The sequence below is a fragment of the Sceloporus occidentalis genome, unplaced genomic scaffold (assembly GCF_023333645.1).
Source record: "Sceloporus occidentalis isolate IW3139 unplaced genomic scaffold, rSceOcc1.0.p SCAF_7, whole genome shotgun sequence".
NCBI lineage: Eukaryota > Metazoa > Chordata > Lepidosauria > Squamata > Phrynosomatidae > Sceloporus > Sceloporus occidentalis.
The window spans coordinates 97,495,933-97,518,356 of NW_028316987.1; the positions used below are offsets into that span (position 1 = coordinate 97,495,933).

Sequence of the window (22,424 nt, forward strand, 5' to 3'; positions counted from 1 at the left end):
ACAACAATAAATAGCAACTTAATTGTGGCCTTATAGTTGTTGCCTTCTTGCGACTGCAAGGGTCATTGCTCTTGCAACGGTTGCTGCTGCTGACTATTGTGTTATCCTTCTTCTCCTTTCAAAGATGGGCTGCATTTGTGGACTCTCTCTCTCTCTCTCTCTCTCTCTCTCTCTCTCTCTCTCTCTATATATATATATATATATATATATATATATATATATATAGCATGGTTTTCCTTGTTTTTGGAAGGCAGAGGGAGGGAAGAAAGGAGGAAGGCTCCTCCTCCCAGGGCCTGCCTCCTCATCTTCCTGCTGCTGAACTACAACTCCCAGGGTGCATTGGGGCCGAGGCTGGGGCAGGGAGGCCACCCAGGAGCGTAAATCTTCAAAGGCTAACAAAAGAGCAGCCGGCTGCCCTGACAGACAGACAGGAAGGGGAAGGAGGGCTGGCTTTTGGGGGGCTGCCTCTTGCACCCCTTCTCTCCTCCCCCCTCTTTGCAAAGGGCCCTGTGGGGGGGTTGCAAAAAGGGGGGTGCCTGCCCCCCAAGAGACCCCCCTCGCAGCCCTTTCCAGCCGCAGAGATGGCAGGAGGAGGAGGAGGAGGAGGAGGAGGAGCACACCTGGACCAGGTGAGGAAGGGGGGGGAAGGGAGGGACACCCCCAATACAAACGACCACAACAATAACATCTGGGTTGGGGGGGCTGGGGGGGTCTTTGGTTCCTAGCCCCCACCCCACCCTTTTGGGGATGAAGAAGGGGGATGCTCTTTTGCAAAGGTCCAAAAGGGAAAAGAGGAGCAAGAGGAGGGATGCTTGCCTCAGGACCCCTTGGCATCCCTCTGAGCAGATCCCCTGGAATGGGGTCCCCCAGTCCCTGCCCCAGAGGCCCCTTTGGGGGGCTTTTTTGCAAGGAGAAGGGGCCAAACAACGACAACAAGCCTCTCCTTCCTTCCTTCCTTCCTTCCTTCCTTCCTTCCTTCCTTCCTTCTTTCCTTCCTTCCTGCTTCCAGCCTGCTTTTCTTTCAGCTTTCTTCTCCTTCCTTCCTCTGCCCTGAGATGGATGCCCTGCCAGAGGCTTAGGAAGCCCTTCTCTGGGGCAAAGCCAGACTTTGAGGGGGGCTGGCCTGGCAGGGTTTGGGGCCCTGGAAGGGACCCCAGGAAGAGGAGGAACAGGGTCTCCGTCTGCCCAGAGCAGGGCTTTTTGCATGGCTTTTGCAGCCAGGCTGCATCTGCACTGCAGAGTTAATGCAGTTTGGCCCCACTTTAACCAGGGCAACTCCATCCTGCAGATCCTGGGATCTGGAGTTTGCTGTGGCACCAGCTGTCTCATGGTAAGGGCCTTGTAAAACTGGAAATCCCAGGGTTGCATAGGATGGAGCTGCAGCTCTTGAAGGGGCTCAGGTTGCATTATTGACTTGCCATTAAATTCATTTACTGTTCTTACTTATTTACTGTGTGATCCTAGCAATCTCACAGCCTCCTCCTGGAGCAAAACCACCTCTTCGTTGTCTCTGCAAAGGTAGAATTAATGCAGTTTGACCCCATTTTAACCACCACAACTGGGATCTGGAGTTTGCTGTGTCACCAGCACTAGTGTCAAGCCTAAAGACCTTGCAAAACTGGAGATCCCAGGATTCCGTGCAATGACACAACAGAACTTAAAGTGGAGTCAGATTGCATTATTCACTTATTATTAAATTAATACTTTATCATGATTTATGGAGGGACCCTGGGATCAGGAACAGGGCCCTGATCCACCCGGAACAAGGGGAGAAAAACACATTTCTCTGCATTGTTTTTGCAGTAAGGCTAAAAGCAGACTCCGACGCAGTCCTTTGGGGAGACATCCACACCGAACAACACTCAGCTGGGGAACAGGCGCACTCCTCCCGCCACCTGCACTTCCCAAGTGATCCCAGAAGCGGGATTAATAATACTGATAACACTATGGTTATTTTGAGCAGGGCCTTAAAGGCGTTGGCACCTGAACCGGGCCTAAGATGGGGCAGGAACTGATAAAGCAGAAATCCAATTTTGCATGAGCCCAACTTCTCCCAGAGGAGATGAGGATGATGATGATGATCATCATCATCATTATATTAGTAGTATATTTGTTTGTATCCTGCCATTTTCTCAAAACTGGGACTCAGAGTGACTTACAATATATATAGAGAGAGAGAGAAAGAGAGAGAGAGAAAACCCACAGTATATTTAAACATATGCAAAACCGATACGTTAAAATATCAGTTTTTATTTGAAGTAAACTACTATTTTATTTCCCCGGTTTATGTTTCAAGGGAGCTGCTGGGGCTGGATAGTTAGTAGGAAAACATGGGTAAGAATGAACACAAATGCTTCCTTCTGCAGCCCTTTGTGGAGGATGCAACCTAGTCTTTTGCAGCAAAAGAGAAGAAAACAGGAAAAGCAAAGAGTCTTGTGGGACTTTTAAGACTTATAGGTTTATTTATTCCTTTTCCAACCCCAAACAGGGCTGTGTTTCCCTTTTCACTCAATAACCGACTCCACAGACTGACTCCAGTTATGCACGCCATCCATACTCTTGACCAGGAATTTATCTTAGGACCTGGATCAGCATCCGTGATAAATTGGGTTGTCGGAAATCAGGTCATCTTCAAGGTTTCACAGGGCTCTGGTGTCCCTCTGTTCTGGTTTGGGTCTCTTTTGCAGCTGCCATTTGCTAAAGAAAGTGAGCAGACTGCTTGCCGGCGTCTGACCCTTGGAGAAGCTCTTCTGATGGGAAGGAATTATTATTATTATTATTATTATTATTATTATTATTATTTTATATTTATATCCTGCATCATCATCATCATCATCATCATCATCATCATCATCATCATCATTTTAATTACTTATATCTTGCCTTTCTCCCAATATAGGGACACAAAGCAGCTTACAACAATTTAAAACACAATTTAAAACCATACAAAAGCATTAAAATGTTCAAATATAAATTATTATTACTATTATTTACTTATATTTTGCCTTTCTCCCAATATAGGGACTCGAAGTGGCGCACAGCGATTTAGAACAACACAATTTAAAACCATACAAAAGCATTAAAAATGTTGCAATATATATATATATATTTAAAAAAACAAAACCAATCAAACAATTTAAAAGGTTAAACCAATTATGCTTTAAAAATTTAAAATGTATTAAAAGCTCTCTAGGTTGCAGAGTTCGGCTGCTAGGCCAAGGAAGGTCCAGAAGGCTGGCCATCCCAGGCTGGATGGACTACTGGTCACACTCACTCCAAGGCCAAGAGGCCTAGTGGAATGGGGATGCTGGGACTGGCTGTCCGGCAAAGTGATGTTTCCAAGCTCTGATCAAAGGCAGCTTTCTATACATTCCAGAAGATGCCTCTTGAGATATAGAATCATAGAATCATAGAATCGTAGAGTTGGAAGAGACCGCAAGGGCCATCCAGTCCAACCCCATTCTGCCATGCAGGAAATCCAAATCAAAGCATCCCTGACAGATGGCCATCCAGCCTCTGTTTAAAGACCTCCAAGGAAGGAGACTCTATCACCCTCCGAGGAAGGAGTGCATTCAACTGTCGAATAGCCCTTACTGTCAGGAAGTTCCTCCTAATGTTCAGGTGGAATCTCTTTTCCTGTAGCTTGCATCCATTGTTCCGGGTCCTGTTCTCTGGAGCAGCAGAAAACAAGCTTGCTCCCTCCTCAATATGACATCCTTTCAAATATTTAAACAGGGCTATCATATCACCTCTTAACCTTCTTTTCTCCAGGCTAAACATCCCCAGCTCCCTCAGTTCTTCATACGGCAAGGTTTCCAGACCGTTCACCATTTTAGTCGCTCTCCTTTGGACACATGGCTCCAGTTTCTCAATGTCCTTTTTGAATTGTGGCGCCCAGAACTGGACACAATATTCTAGGTGGGGCCTGACCAGAGCAGAATACAGTGGCACTATGACTTCTCTTGATCTAGACACTAGACTTCTATTGATGCAGCCTAAAATCACATTGGCCTTTTTAGCTGCCGCATCACACTGTTGACTCATGTTCAACTTGTGGTCTACTTGAACTCCCAGATCCCTTTCACATGTAGTTTCATTCAGCCAGATGTCCCCCATAATCCTATATCTGTGCATTTTATTTTTCCGCCCTAAGTGCAATACCTTACATTTCTCTGTGTTGAATTTCATTTTGTTAGCTTTGGCCCAGCTTTCTAGTCTATTCAGGTCATTTTGAATCTTGATCCTGTCCTCTGGGGTATTAGCTATTCCTCCTAATTTGGTGTCATCTGCAAATTTGATAAGTATTCCCCCAATTCTGTCATCCAGGTCATTGATAAAGATGTGGAATAGCCCTGGGCCCAAGACAGAGCCCCACTGGACACCCCTCTGGTCACTTCTCTCCAGGATGAAAAGGAGCCATTGTTGAGCACCCTTTGGGTTCGGCCGGTCAACCAATTACAGATCCATTTAACAGTTCCTTTGTCTAGCCCACATTTTACAAGCTTGTTTGCAAGAATGTCATGGGAAACCTTGTCAAAGGCCTTACTGAAATCAAGATATACTATATCCACAGCATTCCCTTCATCTACCAAGATGGTCATTTTGTCAAAGAAAGAGATTAGGTTTGTCTGGCATGACTTGTTTCTCTGAAACCCATGTTGACTCTTTGTGATGATGGCATTGCCTTCTAGATGTTCACAGACTCTCTGTTTAATGATCTGCTCCAGAATCTTTCCTAGAACTGATGTCAGACTAATATATAACCTGTCCTGCAATGGCAGCTACCTTCCTGAAGCTTAGCAGTCCATTCTCTGGCCTCAACAGTTTACAGCCTGCTTTTAAATATTTACCACTCTCTTAAGACTTATGGCTTGCACTGCAATATGCTTTGAATCTCCCTTATCCAAATTGCTTGAGACCAGAAGTGTTTGGGATTTTTGTGTTTGGGATTCTGGAATATTTGCATGGACGTAAAGAGAGATTTTGGAGATGGGACCCAAGTCTAAACATGAAATTCATTCATGTTTTGTATACTCCTTCTACACATAGCCTGAAGGTCATTTTAGAGACAATCGTTTTTAATAATGTTGTGCATGAAACAAAGTCTGTGTACACTGAACTACCAGAAAGCAAAAGTGTCACTGTCTCAGCCACCCCTGTGGAGAGTTTTGGGTTTTGGAGTATTTCAGAATTCTGGATAAGGAAGACTCAACCTATATGTGGGTCACTCCACAATTTATGGCCCACTTTGCAATTTAGGGCCTGGAATATATGCCCCCAGCTATGATTTGTGCACTATAATTTATGGCCACCTCTGCAATACATGGAGCAATATACAGTTTGTATATTGTACAGTATACAGTATATGGAGCCTGCGTGGTGCAGTGGTTTGAGTGCTGGACTACAACTCTGGAGACCAGGGTTCAGTTCCCAGGTCAGCCATGAAACCCACTGGGTGACCCTGAGCAAGCCATACTTTCTTAGCCTCAGAGGAAGGCAATGGCAAAGTCACCCCTGGGCAAATATTTCCAAGAAAACCCCAGAATAGGGTTGCCCTAGGGTCTCCATAAGTCAGAAATGACTTGAAGGCAGACAGCAATGTATGGCCCCCTTGGCAATTTGTGGCTCACTTTGCAATTTGTGCAAAGACATAAAGAGAAATTTTGGAGAGGGGACCCAAGTCTAAACATGCCATGTTTATGTCATGCTTAATTTGTGGCCCATTTTGCAATTTGTGTCCCCCGTCACTGTTATTGGTCCATTTAGTAATTTGTGGCTCACCTTGCAATGTCCACTCCCCAGCTGCCCCCACCCGCATCTTTGTCCAGGAGGTGACCAGGAGGAGAAGGCAGAGGTGGCCACCCTTCTCCCAGGGCTTTCCCCCCACATGGGGGTTTGTGGTTGCCGCCTTCGGGGTCTCGGCGCTCATCGAGGTCTGCTCCTCGTTGCAGGTTCCTGTGGCCTTTGCAGACGTGGCGGTCTACTTCTCGGCCGAGGAGTGGGCAGAGCTGGCGGAGTGGCAGAAGGAGCTCTACCAAGACGTAATGGCGGAGAATTTTGAGCTGGTCTCCTCTCTGGGTAACGTCTCCCCCGGCTTCTGATTTCCCGTTGGTGCCGACCTGAGCAAGGAACCCTCGGAGGCCCTTAAACCTTTGGTGGTTTGGTGTTGTGGGGACCCACCCTGCGTCCGAAGGAAGGGGCAGGTTAGGAATCCAAAGACAAAAGGCATAAAACAAAACGGCAGCTACGTCCCTCCCAAAGCTGGAGAGGGCAACTTCTGGCCCTTCGGGTGCTGTTGGCCTACAACTCCCTTCAGCCCTAGGCAGGAGGCTTAATGATGAGGAGTTATGAGAGCTACAGTCCAGAACACATACCTCTCCATCTGCTCACCAGCAAGATGTTCACACAACACCATTGTAGCACATTTATCCCACTTTAGCTGCCACAGCTGCATCCTCTGGAATGCTGGGGTCCATAGTTCTAGCCCTCTCTGCCTGAGGATTTGAAACAGCCTTCCCTAAACTACAAATCCCAGGATTCCATAGGATGATATTGCCCTGACATTTAAACCGCATCCGTAGTGCTATCGTTGTGCAGTGTGAACGGGTCATAATACAGTTTGTTCCCCTGCTCCAACCAATATTCCTGGGAGTGACAGATCCTTTCTCTTTCCCCAAATTAATGCATCTCTAATCAAAAGCTAATTGGCTAAAGTCAGAGTCTGGGGGACATTTCCAGTACAGCCCACCTCCTCCCCTCAAAGTGGCTATTTGCTAGAACAGCTTAAACATAATATTTGGCTGAATCAAATGAATCAAAGCGCAGGATATTTGGGGACTGGAAACTGAAACTGTGTGTGTGTGTATGCAAACAAGCCTGCGCATACATAACAGGAAAGGCCACAGTGCAAGGCCAGCCTGGAAAGAGTTTGCTTTGGATCCAAAACAGAGCAAGGAGAGTTAATTTCATGCAATTGTTGATGATTAGGAAGCTAATTTTTCTTCTGGGTTACAGCTCCCAGAATCCACTCTCAGCTAGCATGGCCAGTGGCCACAATGGTCAAAGGATTCTGGGAGTTGTCATTCCAAGGATCTCCCCTTCCCCCCATTCTGCAACCTATTTCCCTAGAATGTTTTGGGATTCTGTCTATTTGCGCAGTCCTTTTAGCTGTGGGGCTTAATTTTGGACTTGTAGCGCATTGCTCCCGGAGGCTGCTGGAAGAGCAGTCCTCCTCTTGCTCCTCCTCTTCAGGGCTGGCGTTTGCTGCCCAGGCGTCCCATTATGTCCCTGTCCGTCTCTTCTCCTCACAGAGTGTCTGCTCTCCATCCCTGAGCTGCTCTCTCGGCTGCTGCGAGGGGAAGCGCCGTGTGCTGCAGAGACCCACAATCCTGGAGGGACAAGTGAACTCTTAAAGAAGGGTGACTCCCCAGGTAAGGATGCTGGGACCTCCACTGAAATCGAGGCAGGCTGGCCTTGCCCTTGGCCTGAAGGTCTAGGGCAGGGGTTCCCAACTTGGGGTGCAAGATGGGATTTCAGGGGGTGCGACAAAGAGTGGACTGTCTTCCCGAATGACGAGTCACAAGTCATCACTCTATAGTTTTCTCTGAATGAATTAGAGTCTAATTGCTCAGTTTAGATTTGCATTTCATGCCCTGAGTTAAAAGTGTGCTTTTTAAAGCTGAGCCTGTCCACCTGCAGCATTGTACGTGGTTCAGTTTGTGGTTCCAAAATTAGAAATTGGACTTCTTCATCTTCAAATGTGGATACTACTTTTATATGGGATGAAAACCTTAATCAAGCATTTCCTAGGATTGTGGGACATAGAAAAGGCTGGGAACGACTAGTTTAGGAGATGGATGGCCAGTGGAGACAAAGCTCAGAGGGTCAGCGCCCCAGGACACTCTCATGGCAAGGACTATGACATAGAAGAGTGCCCCAGTTTTTCACATGTTTTTATTTGTTTATTATGATAAAACTATAGGTTGAGTCTCTCTTATCAGGAAATCTGAAATAACCCAGAATTGTCCACATACTGTAGGTGGCTGAGATAGTGACCCCTTTGCTTTCAGATGTGCCAAAACTTTGTTTCACGCGCCAAATAATTAAAACTATTATGTATAAAATTACCTTCAGGCTATGCTGTATAAGGGGTATATGAGACATAAATGAATTTGATGCTTGGACTTGGGTCCCATCTCCAAGACCATCTCATGATGTATATGCAAGTACTCCAGAATCTAAAACTTGTTTCATGGGGGGATGAGATTTTTTGTTTTTTAATGGTTCAGTGTACACAAATTTTGTTGCATTCACAAAATTGTTTAAAATGTTGTGCATAAAATTAACTTTAGGCTGTATGCATAAGGTATATACAAAACATAAATGAATAGACTTGGGTCTCCTCTCCAAGGCAGCTCATTATACATATGCAAATATTCCAAAAATCCAAAACACTTCTGGTCCCAAGCATTTTGCACAAGAGAGACTCAATCTGTAAAGATAGTACTGATAATATTATATTACTGATCCATAACAGTTAGCTTGTGATGTATCACGCATGATTAATAAGCACGGTATACAGTTCTTTTTCATCCCAATGTTTACCATTTAAATATTTATATAGAGGGAATAAAGTATAGGGTGTCAGCATGGCAGTGGCTTGAGTGTTGGGCCAGGTCTCCAGAAATCAGGGTTTGAACCCTCATTCAGAGAGAGGAAAGGAGGCTGGAAGGGCTAGTGCTGAGTGCTGAGAAAGTTGGCTTTTGGGACTGCATTCCCCAAATATCCAAGTTTCCTGGGCTGTGAAGATTCTGGAAATTGCAACCTAATATTTACAAAAATGTTAGTCCCCAAAGAGAAACTTTCCCAAGCTCTGTGCTAGTTAAATGGAACGCAGGCATCTTGTTGTCTGCTGAGGAGAGGGTCTTTGAATTGAATGAGGTCAAAAACTGTCTCCCACCCCCATCTTTTCACAGCTGCAGATGAATCTGTGAGTGAGAAGAAGAACGAAAGTGGGGAGCCCGACACTCCAAAGTCTCCCGAATCCGAATCCAAGGTCTTAAAAAGGGCGCGCCCTCGCCGGTCCAGGCCTGCAGGGAAGGCGCCTGAGAAGAGCCTGACTTCAAGGGGGCCGCCTGGTACCGGCGAAGGATCCCTTGACAGCACTCAAAGGCAGCAACCCCAGAAGAGGGAGAAGCCTTACAAGTGCCCCAAGTGCCAACGGAGGTTCTTGGGACGGGTGGCCCTGACCGCCCACCGGCGCCTCCACGTGCGGAAGTGGCCCCGGCTGAGCCCCCAGAGCCCAGGGCGGTCCTCCTCCCACCCGCCACCTGACCTGGCAGTGCCTCAGGAGGGCCACCCGGGCACCGGCGCCAGCAGCCCCTTCCCCTGCGCGCCGGGCGAGGGGCCAATCCCTTTCTGGTCCGAGATGGCTTTGCACCAGCAGGGTCCAGCCGCTGCCACACATGGCTTCAACCCTTGGGCCCTTGGTTACGGGCCGCAGCCCCTACCCGGCCACCAGGCCCCGGGGCTCCACAGCAACGGTGAGTTCATCTGTGACCAATGTGGCTGGAGCTTCCACGGCTGGGAGGAACTGGTCACCCACCAGATGGCCCACATGGCGGCTGAAGGCATTGCCGGCTCTGTGCCCAAGGCTGGAGCCCTGGCTCAGCTAGCTGCTGACCGCCCATATTCCTGCAACCAATGTGGGAAGAGCTTCCGGCACAAACCCAACTTGCTTGCCCACCGGCAAGTACACACGGGCGAGCGGCGTTACCAGTGCCAGGAGTGCGGCAAGTCCTTTGGCAGTAAGGCCTACCTGGCCTCCCACCAGCACATCCACACCGGAGAGAAGCCGTACGTCTGCGGTCAGTGCGGGAAGAGCTTCCGCCACAAGCCCAACCTCATCTCCCACCAGAAGATCCATGCCAGAGAGCCCCTGCCGGCCCACCACCACCCGCTGGACACCTTCAACGGGGAAGCCTTTCCCAGACCCCGGCCCACTGCGGACCACCTTGGGGCAGAGGCCTTCCAGACCCCACCGCGCCCCCCTGTGCCTGCCGTCCACCTGCCTTGCACACAAGGGGACTCTCCACTCCCCTCGCAGCTGCCCGGCCTCCTGCACCCTCCGCCGCCACCACAGCCCATGCTGGCTGTTGACCGTCCCTTTGTATGCCCAGTCTGTGCCAAGCAATTCCGCTGCAAGCCATACCTGGTGGCGCACATCCGCATCCATACGGGGGAGAAACCCTACGCCTGCAGCCGTTGCCCAAAGCGTTTCTCCCAGAAGTCCAACCTGGTCTCCCACGAGCGCCTCCACACGGGCGAGAAGCCCTACGCCTGCCCGCTCTGCCCCCGCGTCTTCAGCCAAGGCTCCAACATGCGCGCCCACCAGCGCAGCCACCGGAACGTCACCCCAGCCGAGGCGGAGGGCGCCCTCCGACAGGGGTACGCTGCCCCTGCCCGACAGACTCAGCCGCAGCCCAACTAGTGTCCAGCGGGCCCTTCCTGAAATGGCAGCCTGTCCGTCTGTCCACTGGCCTTCCCTTCCACACCACTTGCCTCTTTCCACCCTTTGCAACGGCCAGCGCTCCTCCTGGCTGCTTCCTTCAGCTTTGGACAGTGCATACTTGGCACAGCATCTTGGTCCCCGCAAGTGACCTTTGTCTCCCTGCTCCACATGACCTTCCCCAAATCATCTCAAAATGGTCTACGATGCTCCTTGACATTTCTGCTGCAAATCTTCCAACAGAACAAGGGACACAAACACATTGCGATTCCACATCTTTGGACTTTTGCTTCGATAAATTCAATGCTCTTGTAAAGAAAACAAAGGCAGCAGCTTGGAAGGACCCAGGAGGGAGACCCCTCCCCAGCAGGCCAAGCTCAAAACAATGTTCGGTTTGGTAAAGAAGCATGACCAGAACTCGGGTCTTCTAGCCCCTATGCTCTGCAATGGTATGGGGAAGAGCTGTGGGCACACAACAAGTGAAGGAAACACGTAGTACACATATTTGGAAGGATTTTCCTTTGTGATGTTGCGCATTTTAACTGTGGCATGATGACAGGTTCTGGGGCTTAGCCTGATCCTCAGGGCAAGTAGGAGCGCATCACTAAAAGAGGGTGAGAGGCCATATCCCACCTGCTTTGCATTGAAATTGCCCCAGGTTCACACTATGGCGCCTCTGATTGGACTGAGACAGAATTGGGCTGGATGGACCAGTGGTTACATGAAGTGGATTCCCGCAGTTTCCAGTCGACTGAATGAACCATGCTGAAAATGGTTCTCTGCTCTCTGATCCTTGCAGGGGGGCTGGGAGGATTTGGGGCAACCAGTGCGAGAGGAGGACTCCACAGATGACGAAGTGTGGTAGATGCTTACCACCAGAGAAGGTCACGGTTGACATGGACTTTCATCTACGGATGAATTCCACTTAGACGTTACTTTTAAAATTGAGAGCTGCAGCTTTAATTTAAGGAAACATGCAAGCGCACTGCTAGTCCTCATTGCTGCGGAGACAGATTTGCAAGGGTCTCTGCACAATGTCCAGATGCGGGCGAGGAGCTTGTGGGTCTTGCATGGTGACCCGTGCTGGCCGCTCTGGCCTCCCAGTCCGACTCTCCTACCTCTGCCTCCTCCTCCTCCTCCACTTTCCTACTAATGCAGCACTACTGCATGCAGACAGAGCAAACTGTTTGGCACGCTTGTTCGGTTTGGCATTATTTGTATCTGAAGTAGAAAAATGGATCTGGGATTGTTTTGGGGCGGATGACGTGCAGAAAAGAGGTCAGATCTCAGGCTCCCAATTTGCTAAAGTTGAAGTTTAATGGCAAGGAAAGCACACTCTCCTTCCTAGATTCCCAGTTTTTGGACCCTAACAAGTTTCAGTTTTCACTTAGGTCAGTTTTTCCTAATTGTACACTCTTTTAAACAAATAAAGACGTAGATGTTAATTTTGAAAGAAACAAACCAACCCACGTCAGGTTCTTCAGATTGCTGTTGTGTCTGACCCTGTCTCACTGTTTGGCATTTGGTGAAATAGGGATGCTGCGGGAAATGAGTTGAACTTAACCCCCAAACTCCGTAAATCAGGCTTCTGGGGACGATCAGCAAGCTTTATTTCTGACGCTGGGGGGATGAAGCTAGTAAGATGTCTGTGGACAGAACTAAAGATTTTGCACACATACATCAAATAGAAGCATTTGAGTGGCATAGCCCCTCCTTCCCAAATTTGGCAGACAAAAGGTTTTGGTTCTTGTAAGGCAGCTGAACAATATATAAAACAGCAAAGTTACTTTCCAGGGTGTTTTTCCTCCACATTCTTAAGTCCTCAGTGTCCGTTAGAGTTGCTGACATTAGGAGCCATAAAGCAAGTGAGTCCTCCCCACAAGATGGATGGCCATCTGTCAATGGGGATGCTCTGATTGAGATTTCCTGCATGGCAGAAGAAGGCAGTTGGACTGGACCAGGGCCCTTCTTGGGGTCTCTTCCAACTCGAGGGTTCTATAAGCTGCCATTGAAGCCCAGGCGGCAAAACAAGCCTTTCCCTGGAATGCCGGACACTTTGCCATATTAAACACATGTGCCATCGGCCCTCCACATTTGCAGCTTTGGCTTTTGCAGATCTGATTATTCACGGATTTGATCAATATGTTCTCTCTAGGAATCTCTAGGTCCTCCAGTGCGACTCTGTAGTCAACTTCTCCAAAAGTCACACTGGAGGACTTAGAAATTACTAGGGATTTTTTATAATTATAAAATAATTAGCATATCATAAAATAATAAACACTTCTCATGGCTTTTGCAGGTCTTCCAGCGTAATTGTGTGGTCAACCTCTGGCAGATGCTGACCATAGAGTTGCCCTGGAGGACCCAGAGCTTCCTAGAGAGGTATTCTTTCAAGTTAAAACTAGTTGTTATTAATTGCTGTTTTCCCACTTTCATGGGGTCCTGCAGCCCTAAACCCAGTGGATATGGAGGGTCCACTGTATTTTGTATCTAAAAGACCTTAGCAATTTCCCTATTGATCATTTTTATACAGCGCAGTGGTCCCCAAACTGTGCTCTTCAAGGGATTTTGGACTTTGGCTCCCAGAATCGCAGACTATAATTAGCGTCGCTGAGGCTTCTGGGAGATGAAGTCCAACCTCTCTTAAAGGGCAGAGTTTGGGGGCCACTGGCCTCAAGGATACCAACTTGTTGTTCTGTTTCCTAACCATGTGTCTCACCAACATGCCCTCGTTGTGTGAATTGCACGACAGATCCCATATACCATACCAGCTAATAAGAACATTAAATCATGAAGAACAAGAGATAAGTATAAGCAACCAATTAACTACCAAAAGCATATTACATAGGGCTCCCCGTTACAATGCACACAAAGGCTTTTCATATCACTGTATAGCTATATGAAGCACAGCGCAGGCATAACCCATAGCTTATCATTATATGCAATGTAGCATATTATGCAGGATGGAAGCAGGATATTATATCCATCAGGACAGACTCATGGCAAGATTAACGCCATGATCCAGACAGACACTCATTGTTGAGATATACTACTAATAGGAAGGCCCCTTTGAGCAAAGGCTTGACCCAGTGTGAGCTTTTGAGTTACACAGAGCATTTAATCAGGTCAAGAGTCCAGATGTCCCTCACTCAGGCCGTTCTGTCTGCCAGGACAGGGTCAAGGTGGCCTCTACTGTCTGGTCAGCCCTATTGGCTTTTTGGGCCACCCTCATGCCCTTGGAGGGACAGGTCCCAATACAGATAGACCTTGCTCAGCAAAGCCAGTGTGTTCCTGGGCACGGCTTCTTCAACACAAAGCTTGATACCAAAAAATTTGGGAGACGTCCTAAGGCCACAAAAGCAGAAACTGGAGGTCAACCTGTTTGATCCAACAAACAATCCGCTTGCCTGAAGCAAAGCCACCAAGTCAACACCAGCGTTTCGAACCTCCTACCGAACTCCTTGAAGACCTTTTCCAAAACGTGTTCGCTTTCTCCAGGCTCCACTTTTCTTAGGATTTCTATTGGTGGCCAAACTTACAAATCTATGCTTATTTGCTGGGGGGTTGTTGTTGTTGTTATTATCATTATTAATTCTGCTTTCCCCCCAAAACCACAACTCAGAGCAGCTGTTTTGTTGTTGTTTTGTGGCTTGCGCATGCAGCTGCTGTGCGCCTTGACTGTGCAGAAAAACCCCGTTCTTTCCTAGACCATGCTTTATGGCACTGAACTGAAGGTGTGTGTTTCCCCAGCCCTCCTTCCCATCCTCCTGAGGCTGAGGATGCTGCCAGAAAGAAACTGCTTTCAGATGGACAGAGGGGGAAAGGGGGAGCTGGGGAGGAATAAGAAGCCTTTATAAAGGGGGGCTTCACTCTCAGAAGGTTGGCGATGCCCCATAATTTCCATTAAGGGGCCGAAGCCAAAGGGTGGTCAGCCATGGCTCCTCTTCTTCTTCGTCGTCCTGGAGAGGAGTGACCAGTGGGGTGTCCTGTGGGGCTCTGTCCTGGGCCCATTGCTATTCAACATCTTTATCAATGACTTGGATGACAGAATTGGGAGCAGACTTATCAGATTTGCAGATGACACCAAATTAGGGGGAATAGCTAATACTGCAGAGGACAGGATCAACATTCAAAATGACCCGAATAGACTAGAAAGCTGGGCCAAAGCTAACAAAATGAAATTCAAGACAGAGAAATGGAACACACATCATAAATAATATTTAAATAATTAAGATGGTTTAATTTAATTTATTAATATATGGTTAGTCATTTATTTAATGAATAAATAAAAATAATAAATAAATTATTAATTTAATATAAAAAGTAAATATAAAATTTATTAATTTAACAAAATAAATTAAATTAATATATTATCGTTATATAAATTAATTTAATTTACTTTATATTAAATTAAAGCATTTTATATTTAATTTTGTTTTAGATAAATTATTTTATTTATAATAATAATAATTTATCTAATTTAAAATGAAATATAAAATGTATTGATTTAATATAAATATTAATAATTTAATAACAACAACAACAACAATAATAATAGTGATCCGTCTCCCCGCATTTCTCCTCTTTGGAAGCTCAAGGGTTAACTGAGCCTTTTTGTCTAAGGGAGGGGGGAGAAAAAAGGAGGAGGGGGCGTGGTTCCATCCTGGCCTCCTGATTGGTTCCCCTTGGCTCAATGAGGGCCGCCCAGCGGTGCACCGCAGCCAATAGCAGGCGCCTCTTCCTCCCTGGCTGCCCCCACCTTTTCTCCTTTCTCTTCTCAAAGCCCTCCCTCCCTGGTTCCGCCCCCGGCTCTAGATTGGCAGGCCTTTCAGCCAATGGTTGCAGCAGACCTGTGCCAAAGGTAAATCCTTCATTCCCTTCCATGCAAAAGGAGCCAGGTGGGTGCAGGGGGAGGGGCTTTGGGCAGGGAGCCGGTGATGGATGCTGCAAGGTGGGCATCTGGGGTCCTGCAAAGGGGGAGGGATTCCCAATGGCCCCCCCCAGACCCCTCCTTTGCATTGCCTGCAAGAGCCCTCCAAGCCACAGCCACCAGGACCATCTTTTTGGGGGTCCCCCATCTCTCCCCCTCCAGCCCTTGGAAAAACGTTTCAGCCTGGGAGGGGGGTTTCCCTAGCCCCACCTTCATCATCATTCATCATCATCATCCCTAATAGTAGAGAGAGAGATTTGGCTGGGGAGGGAAATTATTGTTGTTATTATAATTATCTTAATCATCATCATCATCATTGAGAGAGAGAGAGAGAGTTCCTGCATGGCAGAATGGGGTTGGACTGGATGGTCCTTGGGGTCTCTTCCAACTCTACAATTCTGTGATCATCACTAGCAGCAGAGAGAGAGATTTAACTGGGGAGGCTTATTATTATTATCTTCATCATCATCATCATCACTAGCAAAGTCAGAGAGAGGTTTGGTTTGGGTGGAACATTATTATTTATCAGCAGCAGCAGCTTTAGTGATAGAAATCATTATGACAGTTGAGAGTGCATCCACTCAGCAGACATAATGCAGTTTGACACCATCAAAAACCCCGGGATTTGTAGTTTTATGAAGTCTTGAACCTTTTTTGGGGTTCATCCACACTATAGAAATGATGCACTTGGACACTGCTTTAATTGCCATGGCTCTATCCAACATAAATCCTGGGATTTGTAGTTTGGTGAAGCACCAACACTCATAAGACATGCTTTCGGGCCCCTTCCATTAAAGAGACCCTTCTCTGTTTTTCAGGCTTTGCTGAGCTGCGAAGGATGGAGCTGGCGGAGGCGGAGGCGGCATCGGGAGATTCGGGAGAAACCAAACCTTCGTAGACGGTTGGCGCGGGTCTGTGTGGTGCCCACCCTCCAACATTAATTCTTTGATAAAGCTTTAGTTGACCTTTGGGAGATGACCTTTTGCAACATGGAAAGGGCCATAGAATCATAGAGTCATAGAATTGGAAGAGACCCCAAAAGGGCCATCTAGTCCGACCCCTTCTTCTGCCATGCAGGAACTCTCCATCAAAGCACCCCACTGAGAGATGGCCATCCAATCTCAGTTTAAAAACCTCAGGGTCTGCAAGTGAGGGGAAGAGCAAAAGCAGGTGTTTGGTTTTGAAAAGTGGGCAAACTGGTGAGATTTCAATGTCAAGCTGGGATCTGGCCAGATCTTGGGAAGAGTTAACTTTTTTTGGACTGAAAGTCCCAGAATTTGGGAGTTGCAAAGGCTAAATCTGGTCTGGTTTTGCAGGGCTGCGCTCTCCTGGTAAACTGGGAACAGCCATGAGCATTTGGGTTGGAAAGACTGGTCACTTAGGAGTCTATCACACTGGGGCTAATTTGGCATTAAAGAGCGATTAAAGCGCATTTAAAGCAAAGAAAGCGGAAATAGTGAGTCCTTGTGCAACTGATTATCACACACAATTGCGCAAACAAAGCAATACCAGAAATGCGTTGTCACTGAAATCCCTAACATAAAAAGATGCCTCTTAATGCTTGTTTGTGACCGCTTTAATGGCGGGTTTTGTGTGACATCGTGTGAAATCGTTTTGCACAATTACGCAATTTTTCTGGGATATTCACATTATAAAGGCCCAATCTCCTTCATATGACGAACACCTTAGGCTCTGCTCCATTCACTACAGTTCCCAGAATTCCATACCATTGAGCCCAGGCAGTTAAAGCAGTGTCAAACTGGATTAGTTCTGCAATGTGGATCCAGCCCTAGTGTGCTCCAGGCTGGCGTCTGCACAGCAGAGGTATAGCACTTTGATACCACTTTTAATTATCTTGGCCTCTGTGATCCTGAGATTTGTAGTTTGGTGAGGGCCTTAGAATTCTCTACTAGAAAGAGCTCTAGTCTGGTCTCTTGAACTACAGTTCCCAGAGTACCTTGAGAAGAGAGACTGAAGACGAAATTGTGTCTGGGTGTCCACTCCACACTTATAGGGTTTCGATGCCTATTTGACTGCCGTGGCTCCATTTTATGGGATCCTGGTATTTGGGAAATGTTCCATTCAAAAAACAGTCTGCTCCCCTGAATTGCAGTTTCTTAAATTGCCCTGAAAAAGGAGGGATTGAGGACTATATCTGGGTCCCCAGGATCTGCAATTCAAGGAGTGCATGCTGCGCATTGTGAGAAAGGTGAGATATACATTAAATAACTATACAAATAAATACCCTCCTTTTGATCCTACAGATATCTTACCTTTGGTGGAAACCAACCAGGGAAATTCTACAGAAGAAAAGGTAATCCATTCAAATGGGGCCATGGAAAAGTGCGCAGGACGAAACGGCTCTTTCCAACGGTCTGAAAAGAAGGTATATTTCCCTCGACAGCGAAAAATGACTCAGGCCCAGAAAATGCCAGCAAGGGCTGCACTGGAGGAACAGGTTTCCTCTCAGAAAAGTGGTTTTTACTGTAACGGCGATGCAGGCGGGGACAAGATGGACGGTGAACCGTATGGCAACGTGGTGCCCATCCGCCCAGCCAAAGGCGAGCCAGTGGGCAAAGTGGGCCGGCGGCTCTGTGGGTCAGAGGGTGACTTTTCATGCAAAGAATGCGGGAAGCGTTTTGCCTGGCGGTCGTCTATGAACATCCACCGGCGCATCCACACAGGGGAGAAGCCCTTCAAGTGCAAGACCTGTGGGAGGCGCTTCACCCAGAAGCCCAACCTGCTTTGCCACCTGCGCAACCACACGGGCGAGCGCCCTTTTGCCTGCCCCAAGTGCAAGCAGCGGTTCCGGCAGAAGCAGCACCTGGTCAAGCACCAGCGGACCCACCTCCGGACCCGAATGATGCCCCACACCTGCCCCGAGAGCCAGCGCGGCTTCGCCAACAAGGCCGTCTTGCGTCTCCACCGCCAAACTCCCACTCGGCACCGGCAGCTGGTCTTCAGCGAACTCAAGTGGGCCTACAAAGAGACGGAGGCCCGGCAGCAGGAGGAGGCCCGTTTCGGACTGACTTGGGTAGTGCGGCCCAAGAGGCAGAGGCGAGGGGTCAAGAAGTTCATCTGCAGTGAGTGCGGGAAGGGCTTCACTTGGTGGTCCTCCCTCAGCATCCATCAGCGGATTCACACGGGGGAGAAGCCGTTCCTGTGCCCTGAGTGCGGGAAGAGTTTCACCCAGAAGCCCAACCTCCTGCGCCACCTGCGCTACCACAGCGGTGAGCGGCCCCACTCCTGCCCCAAGTGCGGGAAAGGGTTCACACAGAAGCAGCACCTGCTCAAGCACCAGCGCACCCACGCAGCGGAGAAGGGGTTCTGGTGCCACGCATGCGGACAGACCTTCCCCAACAAGGGGGACCTCACTGTCCACCAGAGGTCTGGCCACACAGCCACAGAGCTCTCGACGCTGGGCACGACAGAGGAGGAGAAGGGGTTCCTCTCGTTTGGTGAAGTGGAAAGCCTGGAGGAGGTGGCAGAGTCCCTGATGGCGAACGGCCTGGACCTTCTCCAGCAAACGGATCTCCTGAACCCACAGAACGATTCGGATGGGCAGCCGGTCCTGATTGTGGAACCGGGGACCCGTCCCCAGGCTCTGTCCCAGACTAAGAAGGGGGTCTTCTGGAAGCCGGAGGCCCCCAAACCTCCCGCCCCGGAGCAGAAGCAGTACATCTGCAACGAGTGCGGGAAGGGCTTGGTGTCCTGGTCAGCGCTCACCATCCACCAGCGGATCCACACAGGAGAGAGGCCCTACCGATGCAGCGACTGCGGGAAGAGCTTCAGCCAGAAGCCCAACCTGGTCCGGCACAGGCGCTACCACACGGGCGAGAAGCCATACCCCTGCGCTGAGTGCGGGAGACGCTTCATCCAGAAGCACCATCTCACGAAGCATCAGTGGGTGCACCGGAAAGAGGGGAGCCCAGGCTCTGAACTAGCTGGGAAAACGGGGGCACTGTAGGGGAAACTGGGACGAGAATGGCTCAAGAAAACATATCCAGGGGTAGCCGCATTGGCTGTACAGGAAAGTGCAATATCATCCCAAATCCTCCAAACAGGGATACCTTCATTGGGGCAACCAAACTGGACAATTACATGTTGCAAGTTGTCAAAGCTCCAGTGCCTTCTTCATCAGGAAAGGTTTTAAAATGGTGCAGGAGGGGAACAAATTGAGGCTGTGAGTCCTAGCCCTGCCTTTGGTCCAGATGTTATGGTTGTTGTCCTCACTGCAGATGATATGGATTGGAGGGGTATTCGTGCAGGTGGCCACCTCATCCTTCTGGCCCTGTGGATGCTGGGAGATTCAGCCCAGGAAATAAATGGTTCAATCCCATTAGCAAGACAGAAAGCAAGTGTGGGGTGGTTTTATGGGGTCAGCTGCATTGGGGGCAATGGGAGGATTGTTCCAGGGCATTTGCCCACTTTGCAACTCTTGCCCACTCCAGATTAGGTCAAATTTAGCATTTCTTTTGTATGCAGACTCTCCGTCACAAACCTAAGATAGCGGTTCTTCTCAAATTTGGCCCCTTCTTTCTCTGTCCCCAGCTGGCATTGGTTTGGGGTGCCTCCTTTGGGGCACAATCCAAACTTCGCCTCCTCCTTTTGTTTCTAGCAGGCCCTACTCCGAGGAGACCTGGTTCCATAATAAACAATCGGTCCGCATATTTCGTATGAACCTTAGATGGGATCTTTAAGAACTGGATGTGTTGACCAGGCTGCCCCTATTGTCCCCCTCCAGATGTTGTGGAACTACAACTCCCAGCATCCCTCACCATTGCTTAAGCTGGCTAGGGCTGCTGGGAGTTCAATTTTAGCAACATTTGGGGGCAAGGGGTATAGCTATTGCTGCCTAAATATGAATGACGGCCCCTAGACCAATAAACTTTGACTTCTGTCCCCAAATTTCTGGCATTGTAGAGCCAGAAAATTGAAAATGCTTTCAATATTCTATTTATGTATTTATGTTTGGATGTAGACCCTGCCTTTCTCCCAAATTGGGATTCAATCCCTCTCTTTGCTGGGGTTTTGCCGGTCTCTTTTCTCAGCTTACCTAAACTCTTCCGTCTCGATGCTCACAGGAAATTTTACATTTTAAGCTGGACATTTGGGGGCTGAAGGAAAATTTCAGGGGGGGGTCCGAATTAATGTTTAGGGGCATCCTCCCGGCCCCCCAGCGGCATTCCCATGTTGGGGTGTGTATGCATTCCTTTTTGTGGAGGACAGCCTTTCTTTCAAGGAAGGGTGCACTTGCAGAGGCAGCTTGAATTGTAGCCCCTCGCTTTGTTAACACCTGGAGCTGTTCCTAAATAGATTTCAAACAGGAGGTGCCTGTTAGGTGAGCGAGAGAGAGGCCTTGCTTTGAAATCCCAGCTGTGCGCAGGGCTGGGAGGGAAGGGGACGTCCCTTAAAGCGTCCGTGGATTGTGCCTGGATTGCTTTCTCTTATTTCTGTAGCAGTGGGTCCATGTCCTTCTAGACCCATGGTTCTCAACCTTCCTAAAGCCATGACCCTTTAATGCAGTTCCTCACGTTGTGGTGACCCCCAACCATGAAATTGCAGGGTCTCAGTTGCTAAGACCATCATAAATATGTGTTTTCCGATGGTCTTAGGTGACCCCGTGAAAGGGTCATTTGACCCCCCAAAGGTTGAGAACTGCTGCTCTAGCCCCATAGAGGCGGAAGGGGTCCCAAGGGCCAGCTAGTCCAGACCCCTGTCATTCATCTCTAAAGCACCCTTGGAAGGCAACTGTCTAAACATTTCCAGCAGGAAAGGTGTGACCTGCCAGATGTTTCTGGACTATAGCTCCCATCAGCTATACTGGCCAGCAAAGCCAATGAGGAGGAATGCTGGGAGCTGCAGTCCAGCACCATCCTTAGGGCCTTAAGGCATGCAACAACAACAACAACAACAAAGTCTTCCTTGCCTTGCGCTCCTCCCTCCAAGATTGCAAGCCCTTTCCAAGCGCAGCGGCCAGTTGCCTCTCCATGGCACACTTTGGGTGGCACAAGGGTGGTCTGCTGCAAATGGCATCCCCATTACGCTAACGCAGCACACACTTTTATAGCTTTTAATTAGCGCTGCGTTATTGTATGTTTGATAGCTCCGTGCGCAAGCTCCCTGGGCCAGAAAGGCAAGCTGCAAGGTTTGAAATTATGAATCAGCCAAGAAGGCCTGTCAGAGAACCGTTTGCGATCATTGCAGCAGCAAAGGAATACCAAAAATATAGCAAAATATGGCCATAAAGCAAAGTACATCACCATCCAAAATCCACAAAACAGCAATACCTTTCTTGGACCGAATAAAATGCACAAAATGCATGATACAGGCTTTCAAAGCTCCACTGAATGGCAAAGTGCAATAACATCCCAAACCCACAAAACACTGACAGGTTCATTGGGACAAACAAAATGCACAAAACACATGCGGCAAGCTTTTGAAACTCCACTGGTTTCTTCCTCAGGAAAAGGTGTTAAAACCATCCAGGAGAAACTTAAATAAGTTCCTTTTGCAGGATAAAAGCCTGCTGCCTTTGAGATCCAGATGGAGGACCCCCTTTTGGTCCCCCCCCCCTTATGATCGCCTTTTGCGTTTTGTGCATGTTGGTCAGCCCAAATTCTGGTTTGGGGATGTGGGACGTTACTATACTTTATTCCACAGCCAACACAACTACCCCTGGATATATTATCCCTTTTTTGTGGTGTACAGTAGTCCCAGAAAGAACCCTCTTTTCCATCTACCAAAAAATCCCCCCATTTTTGGTGCAGAAGAGTCATTCCAAAATTTCCTAGATCTGCAAAAATCCCAGACTTTGGACTTTTTAAGCCAGAAAACCCCGTTTCATTGGAGTAAAAAGCTTTTGGAGACTTGTTTCTGTCGGGGCTTTTCCAGGGCTTGTGGCGGCCTTAACCCTAGTCCTGTGGGGAAGTGGGCCGCTTGTGGCCCCGCTGGGCTTGTGGCCGCATCCAGGGCCAGCTTCTGCTT

The 22,424-nt window shown here is 48.4% G+C and overlaps 2 protein-coding genes across 2 annotated transcripts; both read left to right on the plus strand.

Annotated features, from left to right (window-relative positions):
* The first annotated feature begins 384 nt into the window (after window positions 1–384).
* LOC149310216 (uncharacterized) lies at window positions 385–12,253 on the plus strand. The gene is made up of 4 exons (XM_089533915.1): window positions 385–629; window positions 5,952–6,078; window positions 7,311–7,430; window positions 8,976–12,253. The coding sequence occupies exons 1-4, from the start codon at window positions 582–584 to the stop codon at window positions 10,487–10,489; spliced, it is 1,809 nt and encodes a 602-aa protein (XP_089390041.1). The 5' UTR covers window positions 385–581; the 3' UTR covers window positions 10,490–12,253.
* Window positions 12,254–17,847: 5,594 nt separating this feature from the next.
* On the plus strand, window positions 17,848–19,728 carry LOC149310217 (uncharacterized). Its single transcript, XM_089534036.1, has one exon. It carries the CDS (start codon window positions 17,848–17,850, stop codon window positions 19,402–19,404), a length of 1,557 nt encoding a protein of 518 aa, XP_089390162.1. The 3' UTR covers window positions 19,405–19,728.
* The last annotated feature ends 2,696 nt before the right edge of the window (window positions 19,729–22,424 follow it).

Excerpts from the sequence above, each read along its gene's own strand:
- LOC149310217 (XM_089534036.1), top strand. The coding sequence starts at position 17,848 with ATGACTCAGGCCCAGAAAATGCCAGCAAGGGCTGCACTGGAGGAACAG.
- LOC149310216 (XM_089533915.1), top strand. The coding sequence starts at position 582 with ATGGCAGGAGGAGGAGGAGGAGGAGGAGGAGGAGCACACCTGGACCAG. Across the intron at positions 630-5,951 it reads GAGGAGCACACCTGGACCAG|GTTCCTGTGGCCTTTGCAGA; the intron begins GTGAGGAAGGGG and ends TCCTCGTTGCAG. Across the intron at positions 7,431-8,975 it reads AAAGAAGGGTGACTCCCCAG|CTGCAGATGAATCTGTGAGT; the intron begins GTAAGGATGCTG and ends ATCTTTTCACAG.